Source organism: Budorcas taxicolor, chromosome 13 (genome assembly GCF_023091745.1).
Source record: "Budorcas taxicolor isolate Tak-1 chromosome 13, Takin1.1, whole genome shotgun sequence".
In the NCBI taxonomy this organism is placed as follows: domain Eukaryota; kingdom Metazoa; phylum Chordata; class Mammalia; order Artiodactyla; family Bovidae; genus Budorcas; species Budorcas taxicolor.
Window position 1 is genome coordinate 53931941 of NC_068922.1, and position 27536 is coordinate 53959476.

General features: G+C 61.7%; 4 protein-coding genes across 4 annotated transcripts; 2 read left to right on the plus strand and 2 right to left on the minus strand.

Annotated features, from left to right (window-relative positions):
• Positions 1–2183: 2183 nt before the first annotated feature.
• On the minus strand, positions 2184–3185 carry FNDC11 (fibronectin type III domain containing 11). Its single transcript, XM_052651375.1, has one exon. It carries the CDS (start codon positions 3183–3185, stop codon positions 2184–2186), a length of 1002 nt encoding a protein of 333 aa, XP_052507335.1.
• Positions 3186–6010: 2825 nt separating this feature from the next.
• SRMS (src-related kinase lacking C-terminal regulatory tyrosine and N-terminal myristylation sites) lies at positions 6011–11766 on the plus strand. The gene is made up of 8 exons (XM_052651202.1): positions 6011–6372; positions 8834–8955; positions 9110–9276; positions 10097–10238; positions 10322–10480; positions 10902–11083; positions 11181–11337; positions 11573–11766. Exons 1-8 carry the CDS (start codon positions 6011–6013, stop codon positions 11764–11766), a joined length of 1485 nt encoding a protein of 494 aa, XP_052507162.1.
• A 2700-nt stretch (positions 11767–14466) lies between these two features.
• Positions 14467–20774, plus strand: PTK6 (protein tyrosine kinase 6). The gene is made up of 8 exons (XM_052651261.1): positions 14467–14696; positions 16370–16491; positions 16772–16932; positions 17419–17572; positions 18173–18334; positions 19348–19529; positions 20248–20401; positions 20587–20774. The coding sequence occupies exons 1-8, from the start codon at positions 14467–14469 to the stop codon at positions 20772–20774; spliced, it is 1353 nt and encodes a 450-aa protein (XP_052507221.1).
• A 1727-nt stretch (positions 20775–22501) lies between these two features.
• On the minus strand, positions 22502–23992 carry PPDPF (pancreatic progenitor cell differentiation and proliferation factor). Its single transcript, XM_052650728.1, is given in 6 exon segments — positions 22502–22801; positions 22803–22899; positions 22983–23079; positions 23161–23238; positions 23453–23533; positions 23682–23992. Coding segments are annotated over 5 exon segments (582 nt in total). The 5' UTR covers positions 23508–23533; positions 23682–23992; the 3' UTR covers positions 22502–22546.
• Positions 23993–27536: the final 3544 nt, after the last annotated feature.

Genomic DNA, 27536 nt, shown 5'->3' on the forward strand with positions numbered 1-27536 from the left:
CGTGGCCAGGAGTGGACCTCCCCTGGTAGGTGGCAGGCAAGTTGCAGGCAGAGATTCGAGGCCCAGAGGCCAGGAGTGTGGACATGAACCTCTGGTCTCAGGAGTGAGCCTCCCTGTGTGTCCAGGAAGGACATGGGCTCTGGCCATGAAGCCCCAACTGGAACCCCAGTCTCGGCAGACGGTGTGCAGGGGCTTTGGTCTCCAGTCTGCATGGTCAGGAGGGATGTGCAGCTGGATTGAGGCACAGCCCATCTGACAGGGTCCACGGGCATCAAGCCTGGCGTGGTAGGGCTCGGTCAATTGAGGCTGCAGCCCCTCCAGATCACTGAGGCATGGAGCCAAGCCCTCCTCAGCCTGGAATCAGGGAGGGCTTCCAGTAGGAAGAGGCATTGCATCCCCGAGGACCGCAGTTCCGCAGTCAGGCAACTGCTTGCAGAGGTGGTGTGAGACAGGGTCATGGGCAGAGAGTGGACAGTAGGCCTCACCATGGTGAGGGCTGTGGTTTCACCCAGGCTCAGTTTGAAGCCTGGGGTTGTGAGTGCAGGGCAGCGAACGGATCTAGAGGAGAGAGAAGCTGGTGAGGCAGAAAGCCACAGGCACGAGGGGCGGGGCAGGCACAGACCTGTGCCCTGACCTCCAGGGTTGCACTGGGAGGGTGCTGTGGATCACTTACAACCTGGCACCTGCACTGGCACCATGAGGAAGGTGCTAGGAGGGGCCATGGGAAGGAGGCATGGACCCCGGAAGGCCCCCAGATGTGCCAGGACTCAGAACCCATGCATTCCTCCCTTGGTGAGCTCTCACCCCAGTGTGCTGGGCTCTGGATCAGTATGACCAGCATAAACCCCCATCTCTGGTCCCCTGGCTGGCCCCTGCTCCTCTCCCCTCTAGGCTTCTCGTCCCCATGCCCCACCCTCCACTGCTCTGGATCCCTGGAAGCCTTGGGGTGACTCCATCAGCAGGGCACCCAGGAAGGAGTTCCCCTCCCCCTGACATAGCCACATGATGCCACAGACCACGTGACAGTCTAGCTGAACCCTTGGCTGGCACGTGGCAGCAAGCAGGCACCTGGAGAGATCTGGGAGGGGAGCCCTAGGTGAAGACACCCCAACCCTGCAGAAGACACTGTCCATACCTGGGAAGGGAGGGTGGTGCTGGGCCCTCTTACCCAGTTGAGGTCCCCTCTCTCACCAAACTGCTTTTCAGTGGGGCAGGGGCTCTGTTTCTGACCCCCTTGCCCTGGCTACACCATATCCTTCCAGAGGCCTGAAGTCCTAGTGGCTGCTCTGGTGTGAACGGTGGGCAACAGAAGGCTAGTTGGCCATGTACTGGGGGCAGCTCTGGGCCTTTTGCTGTGAACAGTCTTCTTCAGCCATAGCCAGGGTACACGATGCCGTCCCTCCTGGACCTGAGCAGGGCCAAGTTGCCAGAGCAGGTAGCCGCCGGCATCCTCCTCACCTTCCCGAAGTGGGTATGTGCACAGGCAGCAAGCAAGCTGCTGGCCGAGCGGACCACTGGCAGGCAAGGGCAGACTCTCTCAGTTGCCCACTGGCCTGGATCTGGGCAGGGTACCCTGCCAGTCTCCCTTGTTAGGATCCTCATCCACCTAAGGATGGGGCCGCTGATGAACTTCAGCTTCTTTTGGGGAGAATACAATACTTTTCATTAAAAACAAAATAAAATGTGCTCTTGTTGGGCCCCCTGGCCTTGACAGGTGAGATAGTAATGGGGCCATGACTGCCTCCAATGAGGTTTGGGCAGGACTTGGGGGTATCCACCCACCTTGGGAAACCCCAGCCTAGGAGGCAAGAAAGGTGGCCAGAGCCTGTTCCCAGGTCACATGGCTGCTCACTGTGATAGGAAGGAGCTGGGGGCACATGGGAGGGGCTGGGGCGGAGGTGCCAGAGCCTTGGAGCCATTCTCACCGCTGATGGTGGCAGCCATGTGCCAGGCAAGCTGAGGCTTCTTGTTACAGGGGTCAGTGTCCTGCAAAGGCCAGCCTGGGGCTCCCCGCCGGAAAAGAGAGCAGAAACTGGAGGGGGCAGGACTCATGGGTGGGCTGTGCTGAGTCAGGAAAAAAGACTCATGTGGCTGCCACCACCTCTAAAACGTAAGTAAGTCTGTTTCTTTAATTGTGTATGTGTATTTATACTCCTCTTTATTAGTGGATAAATACTAGAAAATCATCTCTCAGAAGGTGCGATCAGGGATGGGCCCAGCTTGCCCAGCCTACTGGGGGCGGGCCCTTCAGGGGTCCCTGGTCGGGTGTGCAGGGTGAGGCTGTCCCTCCAGGGCTCATACACCAGCGTGTAGCTCTCCGCCCTCTTGACAGTGAACTTGTAGGCACGGTTGGGCAACAGGTTTCGGATGTCAAAGGCGCAGGCGGCCACGGGGATAATGCCACACTGCATGCACTCCTGCTGTGTCCGTGGGTCCAGCAGCTTGTAGCGCAGCTCAAACTGCTCTGGCATAGCCTGCTGGATGGTGACAAACCAGCGCAGGCTGACCCAGTCCTGGTGGGCCACCGACTCCTTGCGGTCAAACATGACGGGCATCTTGGTGCTCAGCATGAGCCGGATGTGGGGAATCTTGGTGGCGCCAATGTCAGACACTAGGCGGTGTTTGACGTGTAGGCGCCCCGGCACCATCATGGCCAGGAAGCTGTCCATGACAGCTGACAGGTCCGCCAGGCGCTGCTCCACGAGCCCCCAGCCTGCCAGGAAGGGCCGAGGGTCTGGCGACTCGAGCAGGGCATCCAGCTCGGAGCGGCCATGGTCCAGCTGCTCCAGCAGGTCCCCAAGCAGCAGGAGCTGGATCTTGGTCTGGGCGGCGCCCACCTTCTTCATGCGCTGGAACTTCCATGGGTCAATGAGCTGGAACATGGTGGTGGGCAGCACCAGTGGGTTCTGGTCGCCCAGAGCCAGGTGCTTGGGGAGGATCTCAATGTAGTAGGAGCACTTCTTCAGGAGCTCCATGCGGGCATGGTGGCGCTTGAGCAAGTGGGGGCTCAGGTCTGAGGTCAGGAACTCTTGCAGAGTGTTGCGGCGCTCCACATAGGTTCGCCAAGCCTCGGGCTCCAGCAGCTGCCCATCCTCGGCCTCCTCTACCTCCTCCTGGTCCAGGAAGGACTGGGGACTGTCCAGCTTCATTTTGTCCAGGCCCAGGCCTGTCACCTGGAAGTTCATGGTCTAGGAGCAGGGGGCGGAGGGCAGGGCGTGAACAGAATGCTCAGACTGGCCTCTGCCGCCCACCCGGGGCCCACTCAGGGCAGTGTTTGTGTGTGACTTCAGTCCCACTGGCCCCCATGCTGGGCTCGCTGGCCTCCGGGGGTGGGGGTGGGAGTGGGAGGAGGCTTGTGAGGAGGGCTCATCTCTCTGGACAGAGGCTGCTTGGAGGGCCAGGTGGGCAGGCTGCAGATCTGGATAAAAGTGGACATTGTAGGGCCGACACTCTACTGATGGTCTTTTGTGATGACACAGGGATGGGCTGAGACAGGGGCACTGGGCCTGTGCTTTGGAAAATCCAGCCACTGCCTAGCTGTGTAGCCCCATCTGGAATGGGGTTACACCGCTCCTCTGGAGCTGTCGACAGGATTCAGAGTGATCCTGTCTGAGCATCACCAGACCCCAGCTGGGGACCCCACTGTCCTGCAGACTGTCCACACCCCACTGCAGGTGCAGGGCAGAGGCCCAGGGCCAGCCCAGAAGGCAAGGTGGCCGCAGCTCTGAGGAGTAATCATGCCAGTTCCTCATTACGGAGCCCTGCTGTATCTTGGGGCCTCAGGATGTTCCTGAGCCCATAAGAAAAGCCCCTGAATGGTGCCCCTGCTCACAGATGGGGTGCCTGAGCCCAGAACACTTGGTAGCTTGCTCTCAATCCAGGCTTTGAGCCCAGTGTAGACCCCAGAGTCTATCTCCTTCTGTACCCCTCCTCCACCCAGGTTCCCCTCTGTAGGAGGGTCCAGAGCGCCCCAGAGCTGGGCATAGCTGTGCTCCCAAGCCTGGCAGGTCCTGACCACAAGGCCGGGGCTCCTTGGAGAAAGGGGGTCAGCATTCCTGGCTGCTGCCCCAGGTCCCAGCCACCCCCAAGGACAGTGAGACAGACCCCGTGGTTTCACTGGGAGGTCTGAGGTTGTCCAGCACCCAGAAAGTTGGATGAGTTACAAACGGGAGCTGAGAGGCTGAGTGAGAGGCCCAAGAGGCAGAGTGAGGTTGGGACCCAAGTCGGTCTCCCTCCCCAGATGCCAGGACCTTCCTGGGACAGAGGCGGCAGACCCAACCCTGGGCACAGCAGCACCAGTGTCTGGGCTGAGGTGCAACAGACCAGGACTAGGATTGCTGGCCTGCGTCCTTCAGTGGCCCAGTAGCCCAAGGTTGGGACAGATTCAAGCCACCTCTGGAGGGAGCTTTAGCTCCAGGTAGGACTACAGGTCAGAGGTGCTTCCAGACGGCCCCAGTTTCCCCATTGAAAAAGCCAGGAGAGGTTGCTGTTAAACTCAGGAAAAGAAGCTGCCTGCCCTGGCCCTCTACCCAGACCTACACCCTCCTCCGCCTCCGGGACCCCCTACAGTCCCCTGACCCTGGGCCCACTTCCCCTCAACCGACCCCCACCAGACCCCGCCTGCCCACCTCCGCCACACTGCCCTCGCCCTTCACCCCCCAGCCCGCCTCCCGGCGCGCCCACTTGCCCTGCCTCCCGGAGCAGCGCCGCCTACTGTGCACGGAACCAGGCGCGCCTAGCCTCGCACCGCGGAGCCCCGCGGGTTGCCATGGGGACCGCAGGTCTTTGTGACGCTCTGCCCAGAGGGCGGGGTGGGCGGAGAGCCCATAGTGTGGGGATCGGGCCCCCTCGACTTGGGAAGATTGCCAGGGCGCGTTCCCCGGTCACGACCTGGAAGCCTCCTGAAGTCAAGGGAGGGCCCTTACCTCCACCCCCTTGTAGGTCAATGGTGGGTACCTTCCAGCATAGGATGTCTGTCTCTGAATTCCCCTCCCCTGGCAGAGCCTCCCTTTCCACGGTGCCCCTCCCCCGCCCCTCCTAGTGACCTTTCTCATGGGAGGAGGGTTTGCCGGGCTAAGCGCCCATCACCGTGTTGGGGGTGGGGGTGCCCTGGGCGCTTAGTCTGTAAGTTGTAGCTGTTGTTATGTCGTTATTTAGGGGTCTGAGAAGCAAGAGTTGAATTATTTGGAAAGGGGATGCTGTCTCAAAGTTGAGGGAGAGGCGGGGAGCTGGAAAGTGGGGAAGGGAATGAAAAGCAGTGAGAGAAAGACCGTCCACCCGTGCGGCCCACTCACAGAGAGAATGTGGGGGACAGGGCAGTCTACCCTCCTCTTCTGGGTCAGGCAGGTCCTCACCTCTGCCATCTCTGACTTCATCTTTTTTTTTTAAATTTCTCGTTCTCAGCTATTTTCTTAAAATTAAACTTTCAATTTTGAGATTCAGCAGCAAGAAATAACACAGAGTTCCCAAGTATCCTCTGCCCGTTTCCTGAGGGGACCAGCTTGCAGAACTGTCCTACAAGATCACACTATGAGAGTGACCTTGACCGTCAAAATGCAGACTGCCCCTTCCCCACAGGGACCTCCCCAAGCTACACCATTCACAGCCCATGAGACCCCGCCCACCTTGCCCCACCGAGACCCCGCCCACCATGGCCCCATCCCTGAGGCCCCGCCCACCACGGCCCTAGGGACCCCGCCCCATAGTCCCTCCCTGACGTCTGTCCCGGGACTGAGCCCGCCCCACCTTCACGAGAGTTGGAGCAGTTGGGGACCAGTCCTGCCGGCGAGACAACCTAGAGGTCGAGGAGAGCAACGGCTGTCGTGTGGCCGGCGCTGGAGGGCCACCCAGCGCTGCTCTGAGCACCGCAGGGAGCTGGCGGGGGCCTCTGGAGCGTCTGTCCCCCCCAACCCCGCCCCAGCGCTCGCCGTCCCACAGCCCCTCCAGTGTCTCCCCGTCGGGGTCCCAGAGCTCCGCCACTGCGCCCCCTCCGCCCCGTGCAGAACCAGGCATGGAGACCTTCCTCAGGAAGAGGCTGGCCTTCTTGTCCTTTTTCTGGGACAAGATCTGGCCGGCCGGCGCACCGCGGTTCCCAGACCCCGACGCTGACCTGGAGCTGGAGCCCGCCGCAGAGGAGCCCAGTACCGCGGAGCCTTGCAGCCCCCCGGCGCCCGCGCAGCTCTTCAGGGCGCTGTGCGACTTCACGGCGCGGCGCGCGGAGGAGCTGAGCGTCAGCCGCGGGGACAGGCTCCACGCCCTCAGGGAGGAGGGCGGCTGCATTCTGGCCCGCAAGCTCTCGGGCTGGCCCTGCACTGGCCTGGTGCCCATCACCTACGTGGCCAAGGTGGCCCCTGAGACGCTCTCAGACCAGCCGTGAGTACCACCTGCTCTAGGGAGTTAGTAATAAGTGCAGGATAGTTTGAGGCCTGCACATCCAGCATCACTCCTCAGCCCCCGTCATCCAGAGGTGAGCAAGTTCCGCAGGTGTGGTGCCGGGATGGTGTGCAAGACGGGCGCCTGATTCCGCTAGGAGAGGCACAGGCAGGGACTCTGGCGGGAGTGGTTAGGTGGGGCCGCGAGCCGGCTGGACGGTGCGTGCATACTGGACTCGCCACGCCTGCCTGCTGGCACACGGGAATTCAGACCTGGTATCCAGCAGTGTTTGCTCAGTGGTCATTGCTTGGGGGCAGGGGGCTGAGGACTAGGATGCAGTGAGGTGGTGAGGACATGGGTGAGCAGAGAGGCCATTCTTGTGCAGTGAGGGGTGAGATAGTGACCTCAGTGTGGAAGGGGTGATAAGCTGGGTCAGAGCTGTGCCTTTGTCCACCCCCTCACCTGTCCACATTCACCTGGCCTCCTCCCTCCTGCTCTGGGCCAGGCATGGGGCAGACACGGCCCTGGTCTTTGGGATTGCTCCCAAAGAGGCTCGTTTGGGGGGTGGGTACAGATGGGAGAGCCCACCCATTCCCCTGAGTGCCTGAGGCCCCTAGGGCCAGGGCAGTCCACAGGTGGAGAGTGGCTGGCATGGACCCTTGGCTGTTTGCATGCCAGTTGTGTGGTCATGGCAGGGAGCAGAGGCTGGGTACTCTCCCAGAAGGCTCCTCAGAGCAAACACTGCTGGACACCAGGTCTGAATCCCCGTGTGCCAGCAGGCAGGTGTGGTGGGTCCAGTATGCACACACCGTCCAGCCGGCTTGCGGCCCCACCTAACCACTCCTGCCAGAGTCCGTGCCCGTTCCTCTCCCTGACCTCTTGGCCCAGGCTCAGGGTCCACAGGACACAGTGTGTGCCGGTGCCGGGCAGGTCCCCACCATATGGCTATGGACAGAGTACACGGGCCTTTGACCCAAACCCTGGGCATGGCCCCTACCTGTCTTTCCTCTGAATGTCTTGGCCATTGTCATCCCTACCTTCTAGAAGGAGGGGGCACCTGGGGAACCCTTGGGGCAGAGGCACCTCTTCCCAGTCCTGGTGCCGCAGAGGTGACATGCCGGCTGAGAAAGGCCAGAAACTGGCTGGTGAACAGGGCTAGCAAAGGAAGGGTGCGCAGACCGTGCCCTGACATGGGCCGCAGGTCCTGCAGCCAGCTGGGTCTCTGCAGACCAGCAGCAGGTCTCGTGTCACTCAGGCTACCTTCGGCATCCTGGGGCCCCCTGGGCACCCACCGTCTCCTGGAGATGTAGATCTGGGGGAAAGCCTGAGTCACAGGAAGGTGCCTTCGGAGGGGACTCCAGCCCCACCCCAAGCCATTCTGATGGGAAGGGGGCCCACAGTCCCTCCAGGTGGAGGACAGACTGGGTCAGCAGCTCCTGGAGGTGGGCAGGGTCCGGAGGAGGGGAAGGGCTCCTTGGAGGACTAGCTAATGACTGTTTGTCTGGGCTGCAGATGAAAGGGCTGCCACACTTGCTGTGTCATTACCCTTGGACACCTGGCTGCCTGTCCCCCGGGCCAGCCAGGCAGGAGGAGACCCCTCAACTTTACAAGATGCTAGGATATCCCAGGCTTATCTCGCCTACTGCTCCGCAACCAGGGCCTAGAGTCCAAGAACATATCAGAAGTCTGGGTGTACATGGGGGTTCAGCCCTGCCCCCCAGGCCCTGATGTGGGTACAGGGGCAGGGGAGATGGAAGCACTGCTGACCTGGGACTGTCCTCTATAGCCCCTCCCCACATAAGAGTCTCTCCTGGGTAAAGGGTTCCCGAGGCAGGGGCTGGCTGCAGGAGTCCCTCAGTGGATGGAGCCCGCAGATGCCTGGGGCTGGGCCTCCTGGTTCCAAATCAGTGTGTCTCTGGCTTGCCATCCACCCAGGGCCTGTCTGGGTGAACCACGTCCACAGGTCCCTGACCCTTCCCCAGATGTCCGCTGATTTTACCTCCTAACAAACCTCTGCCCCTCCCACCATCACCCTACCCCACCCTGTCCTGCCTCAGCCTCAGCCCAGCCCCACTGCTCACTCTGGCCATGTTGTTTGCTGGCCCCCTCCCCATAGGGCCCCAGAGTGGGCTCAGATGTCTATCTGTGCCAGGGTAGGCCTATCTCTGCCCCTGTTCTTCCAGGCCCCATTCTCACCCCAGGTTCCAGCAGCAGCCCCTCCCAGGTTGTCTATCCGGTCCTTTCTTTGGGTGCCCCCACCTTGTGCCCAGTCCCCAAGGACTCCAGAGACTGGGCCCTGGGGCTGGGGCATGTGCAGACCCTGGACTGGGTCCCCAGTACCAGGCACCAGGTTCCTCTCTTTACCTCCTGCATGGAGTGGGCATCTGGGGCCTGACCCATGGGAGTCATGGGTGTCTCAGGGCTGAGCCAGTATGGGGACTGCTGTGTCCGCCCTTTGCAGCTGGTACTTCAGTGGCATCAGCCGAACCCAGGCCCAGCAGCTGCTGCTGTCCCCCCCCAATGCGCCAGGGGCCTTCCTCGTCCGGCCCAGTGAGAGCAGCCGTGGGGACTTCTCACTGTCAGGTACCAGGGAGCCCTTGACCTTGGGGTGGTGGCTTCCCCAGGCAGTGCCAGCCCCCAGCCCACTTTGGGGCCAATGGTATGGGTCGCCTGGTTGAGATGGTGGGAGGGTCAGGGCTGCAGCCAAGATGGGGTCTCCATCTCTGCGCCCTCCCAGTCCGGTCCCAGACCAAAGTCTGCCACTACCGCATCTCCACGGCGGTCGACGGCAGCCTCTACCTGCAGAAGGACCAGCTCTTCCCCAGTCTGGATGAGCTGCTGGCATATTACAAGGCCAACTGGAAGCTGATCCAGAGCCCACTGCTGCAGCCCTGCGCACCCCAGGTGGGCCCACCCCTTCCCCTGCTATGCATGCCCCAGGTGGGCCCGTCCCCCTCCTGCCCTGCCCGCCCCAGCTGCTCCTGTCCCCCTCTGCCCTGCCCACCCCAGGTGGGCCCATCCCCACCCCTTCCGCCAGGCTGCCCCTCGCCAGGCCCGTGACACTCTGCAGCACGTGTCCAGCTGGCTTAGCCCAACCCTGGGTGAAGCTCCTGTGACTCCTCTGCACTCTGGCTGCGACCCTGCCCTGGTCGCAGGGTAGGGTCTGCTCTCACAGGTTCATCCCTATGGGATTCTCTTATCTGAGCAGGGAGGGGAATGAGGCCTGTGAGATGCCCTCCTTCCCTGCCCAGCTCTGCCATGGAGCAACCAGGAGGGTGGTGGGGCGGGGGAGGCAAGTTGGGGAAGGCGTCCAGGGATGGCACCCACAGCCGCCCCAGGCCAGCGTGGAGGCCGTGGGAAGAGATGCCTGTCGGGACGGCCACACCTGTGCTGGAGCCATGGTATCTGTGATGGTCCCAGTCAAGCAGTCCTGCCAGGGGCCGAGCAGCCATCTGGTTCTTCTGGTCTCTTAATGACAGCCTGGATGGGACAGTAATGAGTGTGGATGGATGCCTGCATGGGCAAAGGTGCCACTTAGGTCCGGAAGCAATTAGGGCCAGGCCTCCAGAGGTCAGCACCTAGGCCCCTGGCCCTGAGCAGGGTCGGAGGCAAGTGTATGCCAGGGCACAGGGGCAGAGAGCTGGAGGCCCAGGGCCCCAGGAGAAGCCGTGCACTCTGCCCAAGGAGCCACAGGCAGAGGCCCTGAGTGCTCCCACCCCTGCAGAAGTCCCTTGAGCAGGACGAGTGGGAGCGGCCCCACTCGGAGTTCACCCTGCGGAGGAAGCTGGGCGAAGGCTACTTCGGGGAGGTGTGGGAAGGCCTGTGGCTGGGCTCCATGCCCGTGGCAGTCAAGGTCATCAGACCAGGTGGGTGGGACCCCAGAGCCCAGGGCGGTAGCAGTGGGTGGCGGTGGTTATGGCAGATCCTGAAACGCTGCCCTGTCCTGCAGGCGACGTGAAGCTCGCCGACCTGGCCCAGGAGATCCAAACGCTCAAGAGCCTGCGGCATGAGCGCCTCATCCGGCTTCATGCGGTGTGCTCGGCGGGTGAGCCCGTGTACATCGTCACAGAGCTCATGCGCAAGGGCAGCCTGCAGGCCTTCCTGGGCAGTGAGTGTCACAGTGGGGATGGGGATGCCCTCGCCCTTCCTGATGGTCCTCCAGGCCTTTTTATTGAATGCTGATTGTTCAAGGCCCATATGGCCGGGGTTGGCTCTGGACACGAGTGAGGCTGGGCGGGGTCTGGACACTGCAGTTCCAGGTGGGGCCCCTCTGGGTCACTAATCCTACACTAGGTCACTAGTTCTGGCATGGACCCCATCAGACCCCGGGTGCGGCCCTCCCCCACTTTGGTCTATTTCTGTTTCTGGTTGGGAACCAGGGTCAGGCTGACACAGAACCACAACACAGTGCCCCCTCCAGCCTTGGCAGGCAGTGCTGTCCTCACCTGACTTAGAGCTGGGGACCCCAAAGTGCGGAGGGCAGTGACTAGGGCAGACGCCTGCCGCCTGACTGTCGGCCCTGCCTGCAGGCCCCGAAGGCCAGGCCCTGAGCCCACCCTTCCTGCTGACCTTTGCCTGTCAGGTGGCCGAGGGCATGAGCTACCTGGAGGAGCAGCGCATCGTGCATAGGGACCTGGCTGCCAGGAACGTGCTCGTGGGTGATGACCTGGCCTGCAAGGTGGCCGACTTTGGCCTGGCCCGGCTGCTCAAGGTCAGCGTGGGCTCCGGCCATGGGCTGCTAGGCGACTCAGGGGCTAGGGGGGAGGCTGCCTCTCCACCCATTGCGCCACTGCTCTCCCCTTGCCCAGGATGACGTCTACTCCCTGCGCAGCGGCTCCAAGATCCCCGTCAAGTGGACGGCGCCTGAGGCAGCCAGCTATTGCGTGTACTCGCCCAAGTCCGATGTCTGGTCCTTCGGGGTACTGCTCTACGAGGTCTTCACGTATGGCCGGTGTCCCTACGAAGGTGGGCCTCCTGGCAGCACAAGGCAGGAGGCAAGGGTAGTCCAAGGAAGGAAGCGTGGGAGCCAGCTTGGAGGAGGAGTCACCCCCTGCCCGGGGATTGCTGAGCCTGGAAGGGGTACCAAGCCTGGAGGCTGCCTGCTTGGCAGGGTCTGCCCAGGGCTGGAGGTGGGCTCCAGGGTGACTCCCAGGCCAAGGGAGGAAGCACCTGCCCAGCCTCTTTTCCTGCCTCTCCCCAGGGATGAGCAACCACGAGACTCTACAGCAGATCTCACGGGGGTACCGGCTCCCGCGCCCGGCCGCCTGCCCGGCTGAGGTCTATGCGCTCATGCTGGGGTGCTGGAGGCGCTGCCCGGAAGAGCGGCCAGACTTCATCACACTGCGGGAGAAGCTGGGCACCACGAGCAGGCGCCACTGCCCCACCCTCACATGACCCGGGCTCCTGCCCAGGGACCCCTCTCACAGGACAGTGTTTGCCAGCAATACCTGCTGCCCAGAACTGGTGCCAGTCCACAGAGCCTCTGGCTGTGGGCCTCACACCCTGACATGCTGACACACAAAGCTTGTGCACACGAGGCAGACACAACGCGGACACCTGCTCAGACAGGAGAGGGACCGGTGTCCTTCACCAGGGTGACCAGTATTCCCCAGAGAGGGAGGGTCTCAGCAGAGAAGCCCAGACAGAGCCCACATTCGCCCTGACCTCAGGGAGACACTGGGCAGAGAGGCCTCCTGCCCGTGCCTGCCTCATCGAGCCCCCTCCCACAGTCAGGAGCCTTGACGGGTTGCTGTGGCCTTCTTGCAGCTGCCAGTGCTAGGGCTTTGGCAGGCCCAGGGCGCTGGCCCCACGTGGCACACAGACTGGCATAGCTGCTCCCTCTTGTGGGCCACCTGGGCCTGACGGCTCAGCCCACCATCTGGTGGATCGTGTCCGAGAAAGAGCTGGACCTCACGTGCCCACCTCCACCCCAGGGCATCTTGGCATCCACATCCGGGGATTCAGAGGCAGCACACCCCCTGGGCTGTGGGCAGGAACAGGATGGTGGGGGAGGCTGCAGAGGCCAGGTAAAGAGCCTTTCCCATGCCCCTGGGGCTGGAGCAGAGAGAGAGGGAGGGAGGGGGTTGTCAGACCACAGGAAGCTCAGACTGGTGACTAGGTGACTGGGTGACACTCTGGGCGGTTCTCTGTGGGTGGGGCAAAGGTCAGGGAGGCATCATGCCTCAGAGCTGGGGTCCTGGGTGCTGGCTGACTGTGCAGGGTCGGGGTGGGGCAGACACGGATGCTCTGGCGTCTGGGCACCTGGTGACCACTGGCCCTCCTGTGACAGGAAGCAGCCAGTTTCCAGGTGCAACTGCTGCCCTGGGGCTGATCTCAAGCATGGCTTCATCACAGGACGTGCGCTGTTGGCTTCACCTCACCCTGCCGGCTCCAGTCCCATGAAATGGACATGGACAGGGATTGGGCAGGTGGGGTCCACCCTAAGGGTTCCCGACTCTCATCCTGGGAGCCCCAGGCTGGCAGCTGTGCTCCAGAGGCCTGTGGGACAGAAGGGGCAGAGGCATCATGGGAAGCTGGGACCCTAGGGTGCAGATAAGTGACCCTCCCCCCCCAGGGGCTTCTCAGATGCTCAGAGAAACAGTCTGTGCAGGGTTAGAGAAATTGGGGCAGGGGACTTCCCAGAGGGGAGGGGAGGGGCCCCTGGAGGGTGAGGGGTCCCTTGAGCAGAGAGGGGAAGTGAGAACACGCCACTTCAGGGCCCCAATCACTTTGGTTGTGGGTCAGAGCCTGAGACATGGTCCCCAGCATCACCACCCCCAACCAGGCAGATGGGGGAGGGGGCAAGAGGGTTTGGCCCGAGCCTTTCGGGACACCAGGCAGCTGGGCCTCAGCTCTGCCCTGGCCTTCAGCCCCTGACCCCTCTCTACCCTGTCCTGGGAGAGCTGGGGTGCCCGAGGGTGAGGTCTGGGCTCCTCTGGCTCAGGTGGTTCCCAGACCAAGAAGCCTGTGGGGCTCGGGCTCCAGCCGTGTTGAAGGACTCACCTTCTTCGTTTCCTGGGGTGTGTGGGAACTGGGGCTGGCAGGCATCCTGGGCAGGGAGGAGCATGCTGGGTGGGGTGACAGGAGAGGCAGGTGTGCGTGGGGGTCACCGGCATTTCCTAGGGGCATGTCATCAGCACAAGCTAAACAGGTTTGATGCTGATGCCCTAGTGAGGGCCCAGGCCTCAGCCTCAGATCCCTCCCATTTGCTGGTGTGTTGGGCAGAACCGGAGGCCCTCTGGACAGAGCTCAGGGGCGGGGCCCAAGGGCAAGGGGGTCAGAGAGTTCTGGCCAATGGTGAGGGGGTAGGTGTGCAGGGGTGGGGGCTTCAGAACTTCTCACCGCCCAGCCATCTGTCTGTCCCCTCTGGGTCCTCCTTGGTTAGAACCAAGCAGGCTTGTTCTTGATCTCAGAGAGGCGGATGGTGCCTAGTCTCTTCTCAATAAAAGGGAAAACGCCCACAAGCAGGATGAGTGTGTAAGTCCCTGCTCATTGTCCTCACAGCCCTCCCATCGGGCAGAGTCCCTTGCACCCCAGCCTCTGGCCGGGGAGGAGGTGCCTGGGCCTCGGGGGAGCTCCTCCAGGGGCAGGCAGAGAAGCAGCCCTGGGGTTCTGGTGGGGACGCTGCTGGGAACTGGCCATCCTGGGATCCAGGCTCAGCCACAACAGTCCGGGGGGTTTGGGGGAGGGCGTGCCTTGTCCCACCCCGCCAGCTCCAAGTCCCACACCTCCTGCCTGATCAGTGACTCCCCTCTCCCCTCTCCTGGCGCTTAGGTCTGGCCATGTGGCCAGTGGCACCTGTGACCACTTGGTGGGCAGCTTTCTCGGCAGGTGTTAACTGGTCAGTTAGTGCCCAGACTGACCTGGCCCGGGGGTGGCCCTCAGGGTGGAGCCTAGGGTGCCTGAGAAGGCCCGAGAGGGGCTGTCCCTGGTGGCATAGGTGTGGCTGGCATGGCTGCCTCATCACAGGGATATGGGTGGTGGCTCAGTGGGGCAGGGACAGACTGCTGGGAACAGCCCTGCCCACATGCTGCTCCCAGCTGGACCGGAGAAGGTGGCAAGGCCGGACAGCCCAGTTTTGCTGCTGCACCAGCCATGGGATCCGAGGGCCAGGCTCCCCTGGGCTCCCAGTACGTGGGCCTCTGGGACTTTGAGGCTCGGACTGCTGAGGAGCTGAGCTTCCGGGCAGGGGACCTCTTCCACGTGGCCAGAAAGGAGGAGGAGTGGTGGTGGGCCGTGCGGCTGGATGGGGCAGGCCGGGCCCTGGCTGAAGGCTACGTGCCCCACAACTACCTGGCTGAGAAGGAGACGGTGGAGTTGGAGCCGTGAGTGTCCCTGTGGCCCTGGTGGGTCACTCCAAGGCACCCCCATCCCTGGGCTATGCAGCCCCTCTTGAGCTTGGGAAAGGAGTCTGTGGGGACAGAGCTCTGTGCCTCTGTGGCTGGGCTCTGGGTGCGGGCCGGCGCCTTGGGCAGCCACAGATTGGGAACCCATGGCTCCATATCCCTACCCCTGTCCCCCCGAGAGGCTGGGCCTACCATCCTGGTCTTGGGATCCCTGGCTGGGTGTCTGTGTGTGACTTCCGGGGAGGGGGTCCTGAGGCTGTGGCCCCTCCCCTGGGCTTCCCCATGGTCACTGCACGGTGTGGGACCCAGAGAGGGCAAAGTCTGGGCCTTCTGGGGAGTGAAGCTTTGCTCCCCTTCCCAATACCCGAAATCAGACATGTGGTCTCATCAGAGGGAGTGGGAAGGCTGTTGAGACAGGCCAGCCGGAGTGTGGGCCACAGACATGCTTCCTGTGCCAGCATGACTGCCTGTCACTGGCGAGATAGCTCCGGGAGGTGACTACAGTCCTGAGGGGCTGCCCAGGAATCTTGGGCCACAGGAGTGGCCTGGCCTGGGCTGCTTACGACCCGAGGAGGTTCTATGGACTCTGGGTAGGCAGTCCCTGTGTGCCATGCGCCCCACCGATGGAGTGCCTACTGTGTCTTCCTGGAGGGACACAGCACACACTGGATGGCCTCAGGCAGGATCAGCATGGCCAGGGCAAAGGCCCCGAGTCCCTGGGAACACAGCACATTTGAGAAGTGGAAGGAGGCAAGGAGGTGGGGTTGGGAGCAAAGGGGAGAGACTCCAGAGGTGCTGGGCAGGTGGGTGGGAGTGGGCTGTGAACCCCACAGGGCTCAGTGCTGGGCAGTGGTCCTCTGTGCGGGTGCTCACATTTCAACAGGGCCAGGAGTTGAGGGTACAAAGGGCAGAGCGGCTGGCAGCAGAGGTTCCCTGGGGAGTCCCACTGGCCCCACCTTGCCCTCCAGAGTCCAGGCTGGTCCCTGCCCTGGTGCTGGGAGTCGGGGTGTGAGAATGGGTGTGTGCTGGTATGTGTGAATCCTCAGATCCCAGGGCTTTTGAGCACCATGTGTCTGTGGCCCCAGGGGGAGAAGGTACCACAGGGTCACAGGACAGTGTAGCCCAGGAACTTCCCTGGTGGTCCAGTGTTTCAGATGCCGCGCTGCCATTGCAGGGGTGTGGGTTCCATCCCTGGTTGGGGAACTAAGATCCCATACCCTGCATGTTGTCTGGCAAGGCCAAAACGAAAAAAAAAACCCACAAAAAACCCAAACAAGATGGGTCCAAGTGCATGGCTGCTGAGTCATATCTGAAGTTGGGGATGGGTCGCTGCACCCATAGGATGGGGGGCTCTATCCCCACAGACAGGGGATGCCCCAGGCAGAGTGGTGGAGGGCCTTTCCCACTTCTGGATCTCCAGGCCTTTCCTGGTATCCAGAATTGACCACTTGGGACATTTGGGGTTGGCAATGGGCAAAGAAGGGTGCTCTGGGTCAGTGAGTGTCAGAGGGCATCTGTGGGTTTGGGCTGGGACACAACACAAGGAGGCAGAGGGTCAGGTCAGGTGGGGGCTGGGACTCAAGGTAGGGGCCGAGACTTGAGGCGGGGGCACTGGGGAGATCTGCTCTGCTCAGGGTGCCCCCATCCTGCAGGTGGTTCTTCGGCCAAATCTCTCGCTCGGAAGCTCTGCACCGACTGCAGGCCACGGGCAACGAGCCGGGGTCCTTCCTGATCCGCGTCAGTGAGAAGCCAGGCGCCGATTACGTCCTCTCGGGTACCCACTTCCTGCTCTCCCCGCTCCACAGCCGCCTCCCCACCCCTGGGCCTGACTTCCAGACTTCTGGTCCCTAAACCCTTCGTGCATGTAGAGCTCAGCTCCTCTGGCCTATCCTCTCCCCTGCCCTGGGACGTCTAGACCTTGCCCTGGGAGCTCTGACCCTTGGTGGGCGAGGGCCCCAAGGTCTGGGCTCCTGTCCCGAGGTCCTGTTGGGTCCTTACTTTCTCCACTGGGGGCCCCTCTTGGCACCTGCTCATGAGTGCCCCACTCTGTGCAGTGCGGGACCAGCAGACTGTGCGCCACTACAAGATCTGGTGGCGGGCCGGCCGGCTGCACCTCAACGAGGCTGTGTCCTTCCCTGGCCTGTCTGAGCTCGTGGACCACCACAAGGTCCAGAGCCTGTCCCACGGCCTGTGGCTGACCTCGCCCTGCAGGAAGGTAGGGGCCCCTGACCCCCATGCCAGACCCTGGCCTCCCCACTGCCCCTTACAGGGGTACGAACCCTCCAGTGGAGATGGGTGTGGGTCTTTGCCTCAACTGCCTGGGGACCCTTGGGGACACTCTCTGGGGACTCTGGCAGCCAGCCAGCTGTGTTTGTACAGAGCCGGGCATGGGGGGAGGGTGGGCACTCTCACCCCCGGGTCAGCAAGAGGTCAGCTGTGTTCCTGCCATGTCCTGAGTCTCTCTGGCCATATGCCCTGGCCGGCAGCTAGACAGGACTTTTGTCTGAATGGCAATCAGGCCAGTGTCACTGGTTCAGAGTAGGTGGAGGGTGCTTTTTGTCTGCTGGACACAGAAGGGGTCAGCTTGGCTGGGGGCAGCCTTTGTGAGCCCGGCTACATGCTGGACACCAGGACCCTCCCCAGCAGGAGGTGGCTGAGGCTGACTTCATGTGGACGGGTGCCCCCGCCCATGTCCCTGCAGCACGAGCCAGAGCCCCTGCCCCACTGTGATGACTGGGAGAGGCCACGGGAGGAGTTCACGCTCTGCAGGAAGCTGGGCTCCGGCTACTTTGGGGAGGTCTTTGAAGGGCTCTGGAAGGACAAGGTCCGAGTGGCCATCAAGGTGATCGCCCGAGGTCAGTGGGCCAGTGGGGGTCGGGTGGCGCAGCAGCCTTGGGCCCTGATGGCCCGCCCACCACTCAGCACCCTGATCTGGACCATGTGTGGCACCCAGCTCAGTGTCTGGGTGGCTTTCTGCTTTCATGCTGCTGCCCAAGTGCACTTATCCTGACAGGAAATTTTAAATTCTTAATGTAAATGGAAGAAAAGCCCTTAGAATAAGTAATCACCAGAGATCTGAAAAGGTTCATCTAGACTCTTCTTAGATGAACCACCAGAGGTTCAGATCACCCACTTCAGGAACCGGGGACCCAGGGCTGCAAGCGAGCACATCTAGGGGGAGTTCTAGCTCCACATCAAGCTGGGCAGGGGTAAACCCCACGGGGGTGTCTGTGGTGCCTGGAGTGTGGGGAGAGCTGCTGGTGGGCATAGTGGACCCCCATGTGAACAGTGGGGATGAGGCTGGGTCTGACCTGGCATCCTGGCCTGGGAGATGGGGTATCTGGAAGGGTGCCCACATTTCCTGAGCTGCTGCTGGTGTGGCTGGGTGCAGGGGCAGGCTGAGGGCCCCCAGCTTCTCCAGGGGCCACACCCAGCGAGGCCGCCCACCCCCACAGCCGACCTTCTGCACCAGCACACGTTCCAGTCGGAGATCCAGGCCATGAAGAAGCTGCGGCACAAGCACATCCTGGCTCTGTACGCAGTGGCATCCGTGGGGGACCCGGTGTACATTGTCACGGAGCTCATGCCGAAGGGGAGCCTGCTGGAGCTGCTGAGGGGTGAGTGGGGGCACCAGAGTGACTGTGCCCACTGGAGGGAACTGGAGACGTGCACAGATGTGTACCCCACACCACGCACAGGACAGCCTGGGGTTCTGGGGGGTTCCTCAGCACTTTTCTGCTTACAAAAGGATTTAAAATATCTTGTGATGAATGTACCACTCATTGACAAAATACAGATAAGATCAAAGACAAGAAAAGCCTCCCATCACTCCTGCACCCACAGTGAACTGAGGCCTCTTTAGTCAAAGCCTTGGTGTAGCTGCCCACCCCTCCTGCTACTGGGACACACAGCCTAGTCTCACTGCTGTTCTCTCTTCCTAGAAGACCCTGTCCCTTCTTCTGGTGTTTGTGAACATGCTTACACAGCCACACACCCACACACACTCGCACGCCGTGTGTCTCATTGACACACATACCTCATCATCTATAACAAGAGCCATCACTTAACACCCAGACCAGACAACCGCAGCCAGTGAGCAGAGGCGCCACTGTGTGCAGACGTGGCCTGACTGCAGAGTTGCTGCAAAAGGAAGTGTACATGCAGGATAAACTACACCCAATATGCATGTGTGCACATCAGGGGGTCTATTTTAATACAGCAACATTGGGAATACTTTCCACGTGATAATTGCAAGCAGTTTCCCATATCATTAAATGTTCATCAGAAATGAAATCCTGGTAGTCTGTGAGCCACCACGTGGATGTGCCATGTCCACTTAGGTGCCTGTTGTTGAAACCTTCTAAGGTTTTCATGTAAATAATGCTGGGCTGAACATCTGTGTACATATGTTTGAGTTCTTACTGCTTCAGTGTGGATTCCCAGAAGGAAATTCCAAAGGGTTATGTGCTGACTGTATCAGCCTCTACAAGGCCTGCAGTGGCTCCACAGTTCCAATTTGAAATCAGGCCATCTGCCCTTTGCCCCAACCCCTCCCCTGAGCACGCGAGTCTGCAGAGAGGACTTGGCCCTGGCTGGTCCTGTTCACCCTGGCCTCCCCTGGCCTCTGCAGACTCTGATGAGAAAGCCCTGCCCATTTCGGAGCTGATGGACGTTGCAGCACAGGTGGCCGAGGGCATGTGCTACCTGGAATCGCAGAACTACATCCACCGGGACCTGGCTGCCAGGAACATCCTCGTGGGGGAAAACAATATCTGCAAAGTTGGGGACTTCGGGCTGGCCAGGCTCATCAAGGTAGGGGTGGGGCAGGGTAGAGAGCTGAGGGGGCGGGGCATGGGCAGTGAGGGCACGAGCCACCGGAAGTTCCTGTGGCCTTCCCGTTCTCAGGTGAGATATGGGCTATGGAGCCCAAGCTGTCCCTTGACAGGGTTAGGAGGCTTCTGGGAGGGCAGTGCAGGCGCTTGGACGAGTCTAGGACAGCTCTGTGCCCAGAAGCTGCGAACACGGAAGTCCCTGCTGAGCGGGTGGGTGGCAACAGCAGGGCAGGGCGCACAGGCAAGCGGGGTGTGGGGGAGGCACCTGGCCCAGCAGGCTGGCAACACAAACACTTCCAGGACTCCCATTAACACTAAGTTGAGAGGGTTCCTTCAGTCATGACACCCAGAGCTAAGTGTCAGCCATTCCTGACTGCTCCTCAAGCAGACCTTGCATCCCCCTAGCTTGGCTGTTAATCTGTTGCCCCTGCCAAAGTCTTTTTGAAGCTCACTGGAAGCTCACTTTCAGGGATTCTCTGCCCCTTGTTCTGGGAGGCTTTCCACTCGGTTCTGCGACTGTGGTTTTCCAGGGCATGGCCTGTGGGTATCTAGGCACGGTCTGCCAGCTCAGCTCCCAGGAAGCCATGACATGGTGTGGGTCCTGACTGCACAGTTGCCCACCACATGCCAGGCTCCTCTGGCCTATCCCTGCTGCAGGGGCGGCCCCAGGCCCACCCCCAGCATGTGTCTGATTGCAGGAGGACATCTATCTCTCCTATGACCACAACATCCCTTATAAGTGGACTGCCCCAGAGGCACTCTCCCGAGGGCATTACTCCATCAAGTCTGACGTCTGGTCCTTCGGGGTTCTCCTCCATGAGATTTTCAGCAGGGGTCAGACGCCCTATCCAGGTACTGGGCCCCAGCATTGCAGACTGTCATTAGGGCAGTAGGGGGCTGCCTCCTTGTCACACCACCCTGCACCACTCACTGGGTATTTTCCAGGGCCACCAGCCAAAAGAGGGCGGTAGGAGTGCCAGGTGTGCAGAGGGTACTGGCCTCCTGCCTCCAGAGCCTCTTTGTACCATCCACCGCAGGCATGTCCAACCACGAGGCCTTCCTGAGGGTGGAGAGCGGCTACCGCATGCCCCGCCCCCCAGAGTGCCCGCCCACCACACACAAGCTGATGCTCTCCTGCTGGCACAAGGACCCTGAGCAGAGACCCTACTTCAAAGGGCTGTGGGAGAAGCTCTCCAGCTTAACAAGGTACGAGAACCCGCTCTGAGCTCACAGCCTCCCTGCAGATGCCCAGGGGACAGGCCAGCCCTCATGTCAGGCAAGGCCTGAGGGACCTCAGATCATGGCTGTGGGCCACCCTGATTCACTGAGGATTTGCTGAAGGTATGGACCACTCCCAGAACCAGCCGGACACTCCTGGGAAGGGGCTCTGGCAGGCCTGGGCCTACCCCTTCCCCAATGCAGCCTGGAGCTGGGGCTGTCCTTCTCCGATGCCAGCACCTGCAAAATGCCAGGCACCCCACAGCCAACGTCTGCCCTGGAGGCTCCAGGAGCCAGATCACCCCTTTCCTCAGAATGGACCTGTCCCTGGTCCTGACTTGAAGCCCACCAACTAGCAGGACCAGGGTCAAGCCTCCCTGGCCATGTGGTGGGGACCTAGGCTTTGGCTGCACCCCCTCTGGCCCCTGGCCCTGCCTGAACCTCGGACTTGAGGGTGCATGATTTCCCAGTCCTCTGCAGAGATAGGCACTGACACCTGCTCCCCGGGGCCAGTGCTGTTCCTGTCCACCTGCCCTGGCAACACCTGCCCTGGGGTGTCTCGGGGTTTCATCTGGACAATGTGGCCAGGACTGGGTGGGGGTCATGCTAATCCTTGAGGTGGACCCCCCACTCAGCCTTAGCACTGACCACCAGCCTTCCCTGCGACCACAGGAGAGCCTGCCCCCCAAGCCTGCAACCTGCCTGGACACACAGAGGACAGGCAGGACAGATGGTGTAGGCTTTAGGGGCTATTAGCCACCCAAATGCCTCAGGATGGACTCATGTGACTTAGAATAGAGTTGGGGAGGGGTGGCCAGAGGAGGATGGGCCCCTCCAGCAGAGCCCGGCCCTTGAAGCAGGGGAGGCCACCCCTCTAAGCTTCTGACTTCACACCAAAGCTCTGTCCACTGCCTCACTGAACTGCCCTCTCCTGACCCCACACCCCAGTCAAACTCTGCTGGCCCTGAATGTGGACACCACCAGCCCAACCCCCTCAGGCCTATCCCAGGAGGCTGGCAGAGGATGAGGACCCCTCCCCCGCAACACCACACAGACCTGCAGTCAGACTCTGCCCAAAGCTGGGATTCCCTGGTGAGAGGGACCCACAGGAGCCTCCCACACTTGCTTCCCCTCTGCCTCAGTGGGGTGCCAGGGGCCTCAGATCCACTCTGGGGATTGGGGGCCCTGTCCAGAGTGTGTCCTACAAGAGAAAAGGGGAGGCAACACCCATAACAGAAGACATGTGGGAGAAAAGTTTGAGGACTGCCTCCTCAAGGTCCTCCAGGGGGCACCGGCATCCCTCTGACCCCAGGGTAGAGACCCCACCGGCCTCCTATAGCAGCAGCAGGAGGGGCCAGGGGTGGAATCACACAGAGGGCTCTGACCTCAGCAGCTGCCTTGGACGCTTCTGCTCCAATTCTTGGACTGCCTGCTCTCCCTGATTTCCCAAAATAGCCAGGCAACCCACCCCTTCTCAGATGCAAGGCTCCACACTCACTGGAGCTGTCTGCCCACATGACCCTGGGCCAGACCTCAGAGGACGCCCCCTAGGAGGGGTTCCAGGAAGGCCCAGGGAGCATGGCCAGCTCTCTCACACCTGGGAATGAGAAGGTTGAGGGGTTAGTGACTTCTCCCTCGGGGGTGGGGGAGCACGCACACACGCACACACACACACACACACACCCACACACACCCACACACACACACACACACACACACACCCACACACCAGGCTGCTCACTCCTGGAGTTTATTGTCCACTTGGTGCAAGGCACAGGGTCATGGGGTGTGAGGAAGGCGCGTTCGTGTGGCTCGGATAGCAGAGAGTGGTATTCTCTCAACTTCCTTTTTGGTGTTTTGCTGTTTTGATATTAAAAACCGAACTGCTTCCCCTGACTGCAGCCTGCTTGGTCTTGGGGAAAGGAGGGGAAGGGAGGGTACAAGGCAGGGGGAGGAAGAGGGCTCTGATGAGCCTAGCGCCTTGGAAGGAAGCCTGGCAGCTGGTGGTGGTGACTCAGGACGGGGGCCTGCAGTTGGTTTTGCCAGGCTGGCCGCTGGGCTGCTGCTTCCCCACAGCTTCCCGAGCCAGGTCACAGGTGATCGTGCTGGTGGAGGCCTGGGCAGACTCCGAGCTGGGGGAGAGCAGGAAGTCAGAAGCTGTTTCCACTTGTCCCCGCCCCTCCCCCCACAATGGTCCCCAGAAAGGCACACTCACTGCTCTGGAGACTCCAGCACTGTGGCCATGAACGGGAGAGTGGACTTCCCGAAGAAGAAGCTAGCCCACCAGTGTCCGGGGTCTGCTTTGGGGAGACCTAAGGGGAGCAGGGCAAAGTCAGGGTGCTGCTGTCACTCCCTGGGCACAGACCTGGGAACAGAGGAGTCAATGCACTCACCTGGGTGGTGGGGGATGGCTTCCCCAGGGTACTCGGCACTTCCGCAGGAGCTGTTACTGGAAGTGGAGCCCAGGCGGCCTGGAGAGAAGAGGCCCGCTCAGCTCCACGGGGCACCGGGCCTCAAGTCCACCCGGCCAAGCACTGGCTTCACCGGCAGCGCAGGCCGGTGTCAAGGGTCCTTAGCAGCTCACTCCCCACCGGGATACAGGTTCTCAAGCAACTGGAGCTGACCCCACAAGCTCTAGGCGGGGGAGCTCAAGACGCCTGGGGCGCAGGCAAGGGGCTGACTTACGCCGGTAGTAGTCGTGGGTGGCCACGAGCGAGCCGCTGGAGGGGATGGCTGCCATGCTCTTGCTTGCGGGCTGGTGGAAACCTGCGCACGCGGGGGTCGGAGAGCCCCTTCGGTCACTGCTGCCTCCGCAGAAGGGCGCTCCCCACCCGGGCTGAGTCGACCCACTCGGACCCCAGGGTCAGGTCAGCCCCTTGGGCTCCCGGGAGGGGCGGAGGCCGGGTTTGTTTACCAAGTCGAGGAGGGGATCCGGAACTCTCGGCCCGCCCTCTCCGCGCGGGCGGCTCCAACCAGCCCGAACCGGCCGCGAGGAACAACAAAGGCGCTTTGTGCGCTGGGCCGCAGGCCTGGGGCTCCGGAAAGCGGCCCTACCTGTGGCCGGCGCGCCCCTAGCTCCGTGCCCCGGGTCCTATCCGTCGCCCCCTGCCCACCCGCGCCCTTCCGACTTCCCGGTCGCCGGTGGTCAGCCCCGCCAGCCGTCGCGCACCGGCCGCCCCCTGCCGCCCATTCGGGCCGCTCGACTTCATCCACGCGCCGCCCGGGCCCCACCTCGGCGGCGACCCCTCGAGGGCCTCGGCGTGAGATCACGGACGGTGGGCACGGGGGCGCTAGGCCACAGAGCCCATCTGCATAAGAAAAAGCGGGCTGCCACTCCGCAAACCAGACGTGAGGGCGCGCACGCGCGGACGCGTCCCCCTTATAAGGTGGTACAGCCCCGCTCTCGGCCCCGCCCCAGCCCCGACGAGACCCGCCCGATGTCGGCCCCGCCCCAGCCCGGTGAGACTCCGCCCCGATATCGCCCCGCCCCAGGTAGGCTTCGGTCCCTCCCTTGCTAGGCTCCGGTCCCGCCCCGCCTAATTGGCTGCGAGGCCAACTAGGCCCCGCCCCAAGCTCAGCTTGGCCCCGCCCCTCCCCGCCCCAGTGGCGTGGCCCTCGCTGGTCCGCCCTGGAGGAAGTTCAGCGCCGTTGTCTGTCTAACTTGGATTGCCGGGCAGCGCATCCTAGCTTTGTGTTGGCTTGAGGTGGTTAAATAACCGCCGCCCCAGCCTGAAAACAGGCCCTGTCTCTCTCCCACCTCCCATCCCCGCTTCCTGGGCCCCATCATTTGGGACCCAGGCTCCCTGCTAGTCCAGCCTGTTTGCACCTTTCTGGCTTATCGGAGGCGGCAGGTGTGCTGGACGGTGGCCCCTGCACTTCCAGTCTGTTTTTGCTGCTGTCCACAGCCCAGGGCTGAGCCCCAGTCGTGCCCCCGCAATGCCCGTCTGCTCTGGCCTTGGCTCATAATGGGGTCCTCCCCACTCTCACCCTGGACAGATAACAGGGTGTTGGCTAGTGCGTGCCCAGCCCTCAACCAGATGTGGGCCCCCACTGGTGCATGCCCTCCCCCAGCTGTTGGCCTGGTGGTACCCAGAATGAGCTGTGTGCCAGGGGCCTTCCAGCTCTTCAGCGACTTCATTGTGGGTGGGAAGCTGGGGAGCCCACCCATGTTCACTGCACGGTGCCAGGGGCTCCAGAACCAATTCTGCGTTCCCAGCTCCAGCCTGTGTCCAGCTGGTTGGCAAGCCTAGGTTGGCGAGGAGAGTGGAAAGTAGGGCAGACAGATGGGGCAGGGTGCTTATGTCAGTGGGGGTGAGTAGAGAGCTCTGTTTGGGGACGTCTCCAGTAGCTGTGAGATCCCTAGTTTGGGCAGCCCCAGCATGTTCCCTGTGGAGACTGGGCCACACCCTGGCTCTGCAACCAGGAAGGAGGATTTTCTTTCCGGTGTGGAAAGTAGCCTTCTCCCCCACCCTCAGCCTCCTCCAGGCCCCAGGCCCCAACTGCCCTTGAAGGGGAAGCCTCCCTGTTCTCCTCCTGGGTCTTTGGTGCTAGCCCTGGCTGGACAGTTTGGTCCTATGGGCTGGGAAAGAGACAGGTGCCCTGACTGGACCTTGGGCCATTCTGTCTACCAGGCACTCTGGTGGGCTGAGCACCTGCTGTGAGTACATGGGCTTGCTTGGACACAAGGATTGGTGGTGAATCAGGTAGGTGCCCCTTCCAGCAGAGGGGCTAGTTAAGAGAGAGTAGCCACACTTGGTGGTGGTGGGGAACAGGAGAGGGGGTGTCAGGCTTAAGCTGAGGGCTGAGCAAGAAGGAGGTGAGGTGGAGCCCAGTGCTCAGAGCTGCTGGGCAAGAGCAGGGGCTCCTCTGGGCCTGGACAGGGGTCCATGGAAGACCTGTGGTGGGAGTGGCAGCCAGGCATGCCTACTGCTCACTGAAGGATCATTGATAAGGTCAGTGCAGTTGGCACCAAGAGGGTGGAATGTTCAGGCAAGACCCAGGCTTGTCTCGCTCTCGCTCACCTTCCCAGGCCACCTTTCAGCAGCCCACTGGCTAGCCTGCTCCCATCCACCCCAGTCTCAAACTCACCAATGATTTTAAGAGTGGATAATCCAAAAAAAGGGTGGGTTTTTTTTTTTTTTAAGTGATAGTGTAAAGGCTGCATTTACTAAGCCAGAAAGGTAGAGGTTCTGCCAGTCACTCCCCATAGCTGGCCTCAGGGCCCCTGAGTGGATGGTGGCATGTCCTGTTTAGAGCGGAGAAAGGGGTAGGGCTTTTGGCCTCCATCTGGTCTAGCCCCTCCATCTGGTATGAAGGACCCTCACCACTGGGCCCTGTCCCTTCCCTGGACTCCCACATCCCCGTAGTCAGTGTCCAAGTGTGTGGGCATCTCGTGGGTGCCCGTCGCTTGTGCCTCCAACAGAACCGGGGTTCCTGGGACCAAAGCTGGAGAGGCCAGCATGAGGGGCCCGCCCAGGACCATGGACAGCTCATATGATCAGAAAGTGGGGCTAGGATTTGGCAAGGTGCCTGCTCTGGATCCTGGGCCTGCTCAGGACGGGGCACAGCTAGGAAACTGAGAGCTGCTGCCATTCCTGGGGGCCCGGGAGGCACACAGAGTACCCCTGGGGGAGAGGGGCAGCAGTGTGAGGAGTGGAACCCCTGAGGCAGACCCATTCCATGATGGGGTCTGAGCAGAGAGAGCTTAGGGGCAGGGGGCCACCAGGCTTCTGCTGGGAGGTGCTCAGAGCTGGAGGCTGGTGCTGACCTTGCTGCTGTGGCTTCTACCACCCAAAGCTCGTGGATAACCCACGTGTGCGCCGGGGGTGGTGAGTGGGAGACCCTGCCCTCTCCAGGCTCAGTCCTCTGAAGCTGAGACAGTGCTGCCTTAGCACCAGCACAGAGATGCAGAGGCCCTGGGGCCAGAGGGAGCCCTGGTGCACTGGGCTGTGGGTGTGTGTGCGTGCTAAGTTGCTACAGTCATGTCTGACTCTTTGCGACCCTATGAACTGGTAGTCCACCAGGCTCCTCTGTCCATGGGATTCTTGAGGAAGAATGCTAGAGTGGGTTGACATGATCCAGGGGATCTTCCCCACGTGGGATTGAACCTGCATTTCTTATGTCTCCAGCATTGGCAGGCAGGTATTTTTTTTTTACCACTAGTGCCACCTGGGAAGCCCAGACTTGTGGGGGTGGGGAGGTTGAAGTTAAGTCCTGCCTCCTGGTGGGGAGTAGAGGATGAGATGTCCCAGCAAGTCCACAGGGGTGCGTGAGCATGTGGCACTTTAGTCACTCCAGGCAGGCCTCACAGCCTTCCAGTCCTGCCCCTGGGGCCTCGGCAGCCTCTCCTCCTCGGGGATCCCAAACAGTGCCAGGCCCCTGGGATGGCCCTGATGCAGCCATATCCCCATCTGTTCCCTGAGAGACCCAGACCCCTGCGTCCCTGGGGCTCCCTGGGCCTGGCTCAGGCCTGGGCAGCTGGGTAGGAGGGCTAGGGGAGAAGGGAAGATGTGCAGGGTTGGTGGGTCCTGAAACCCCTTTTCCTGGCCTCAAGAAACCATGGGGTCCCCACCACCAAGCAGAGCTCAGCTCCCAGGGTGACAGGAAGCTTCAGACCCTCAAGGGAGAGACTGGGAGGAATTCTCAGGCTGCCCTCTTTCCAGGTCAGGGCTGAGACCCCCCCCCCCCCCCCGCCCCACCAAGAGGCTGTTGCTCATCTCCCACATCCAGAGCTCAGTGGTCCTCAACTCGGCTCCATTCTCTCCACCCC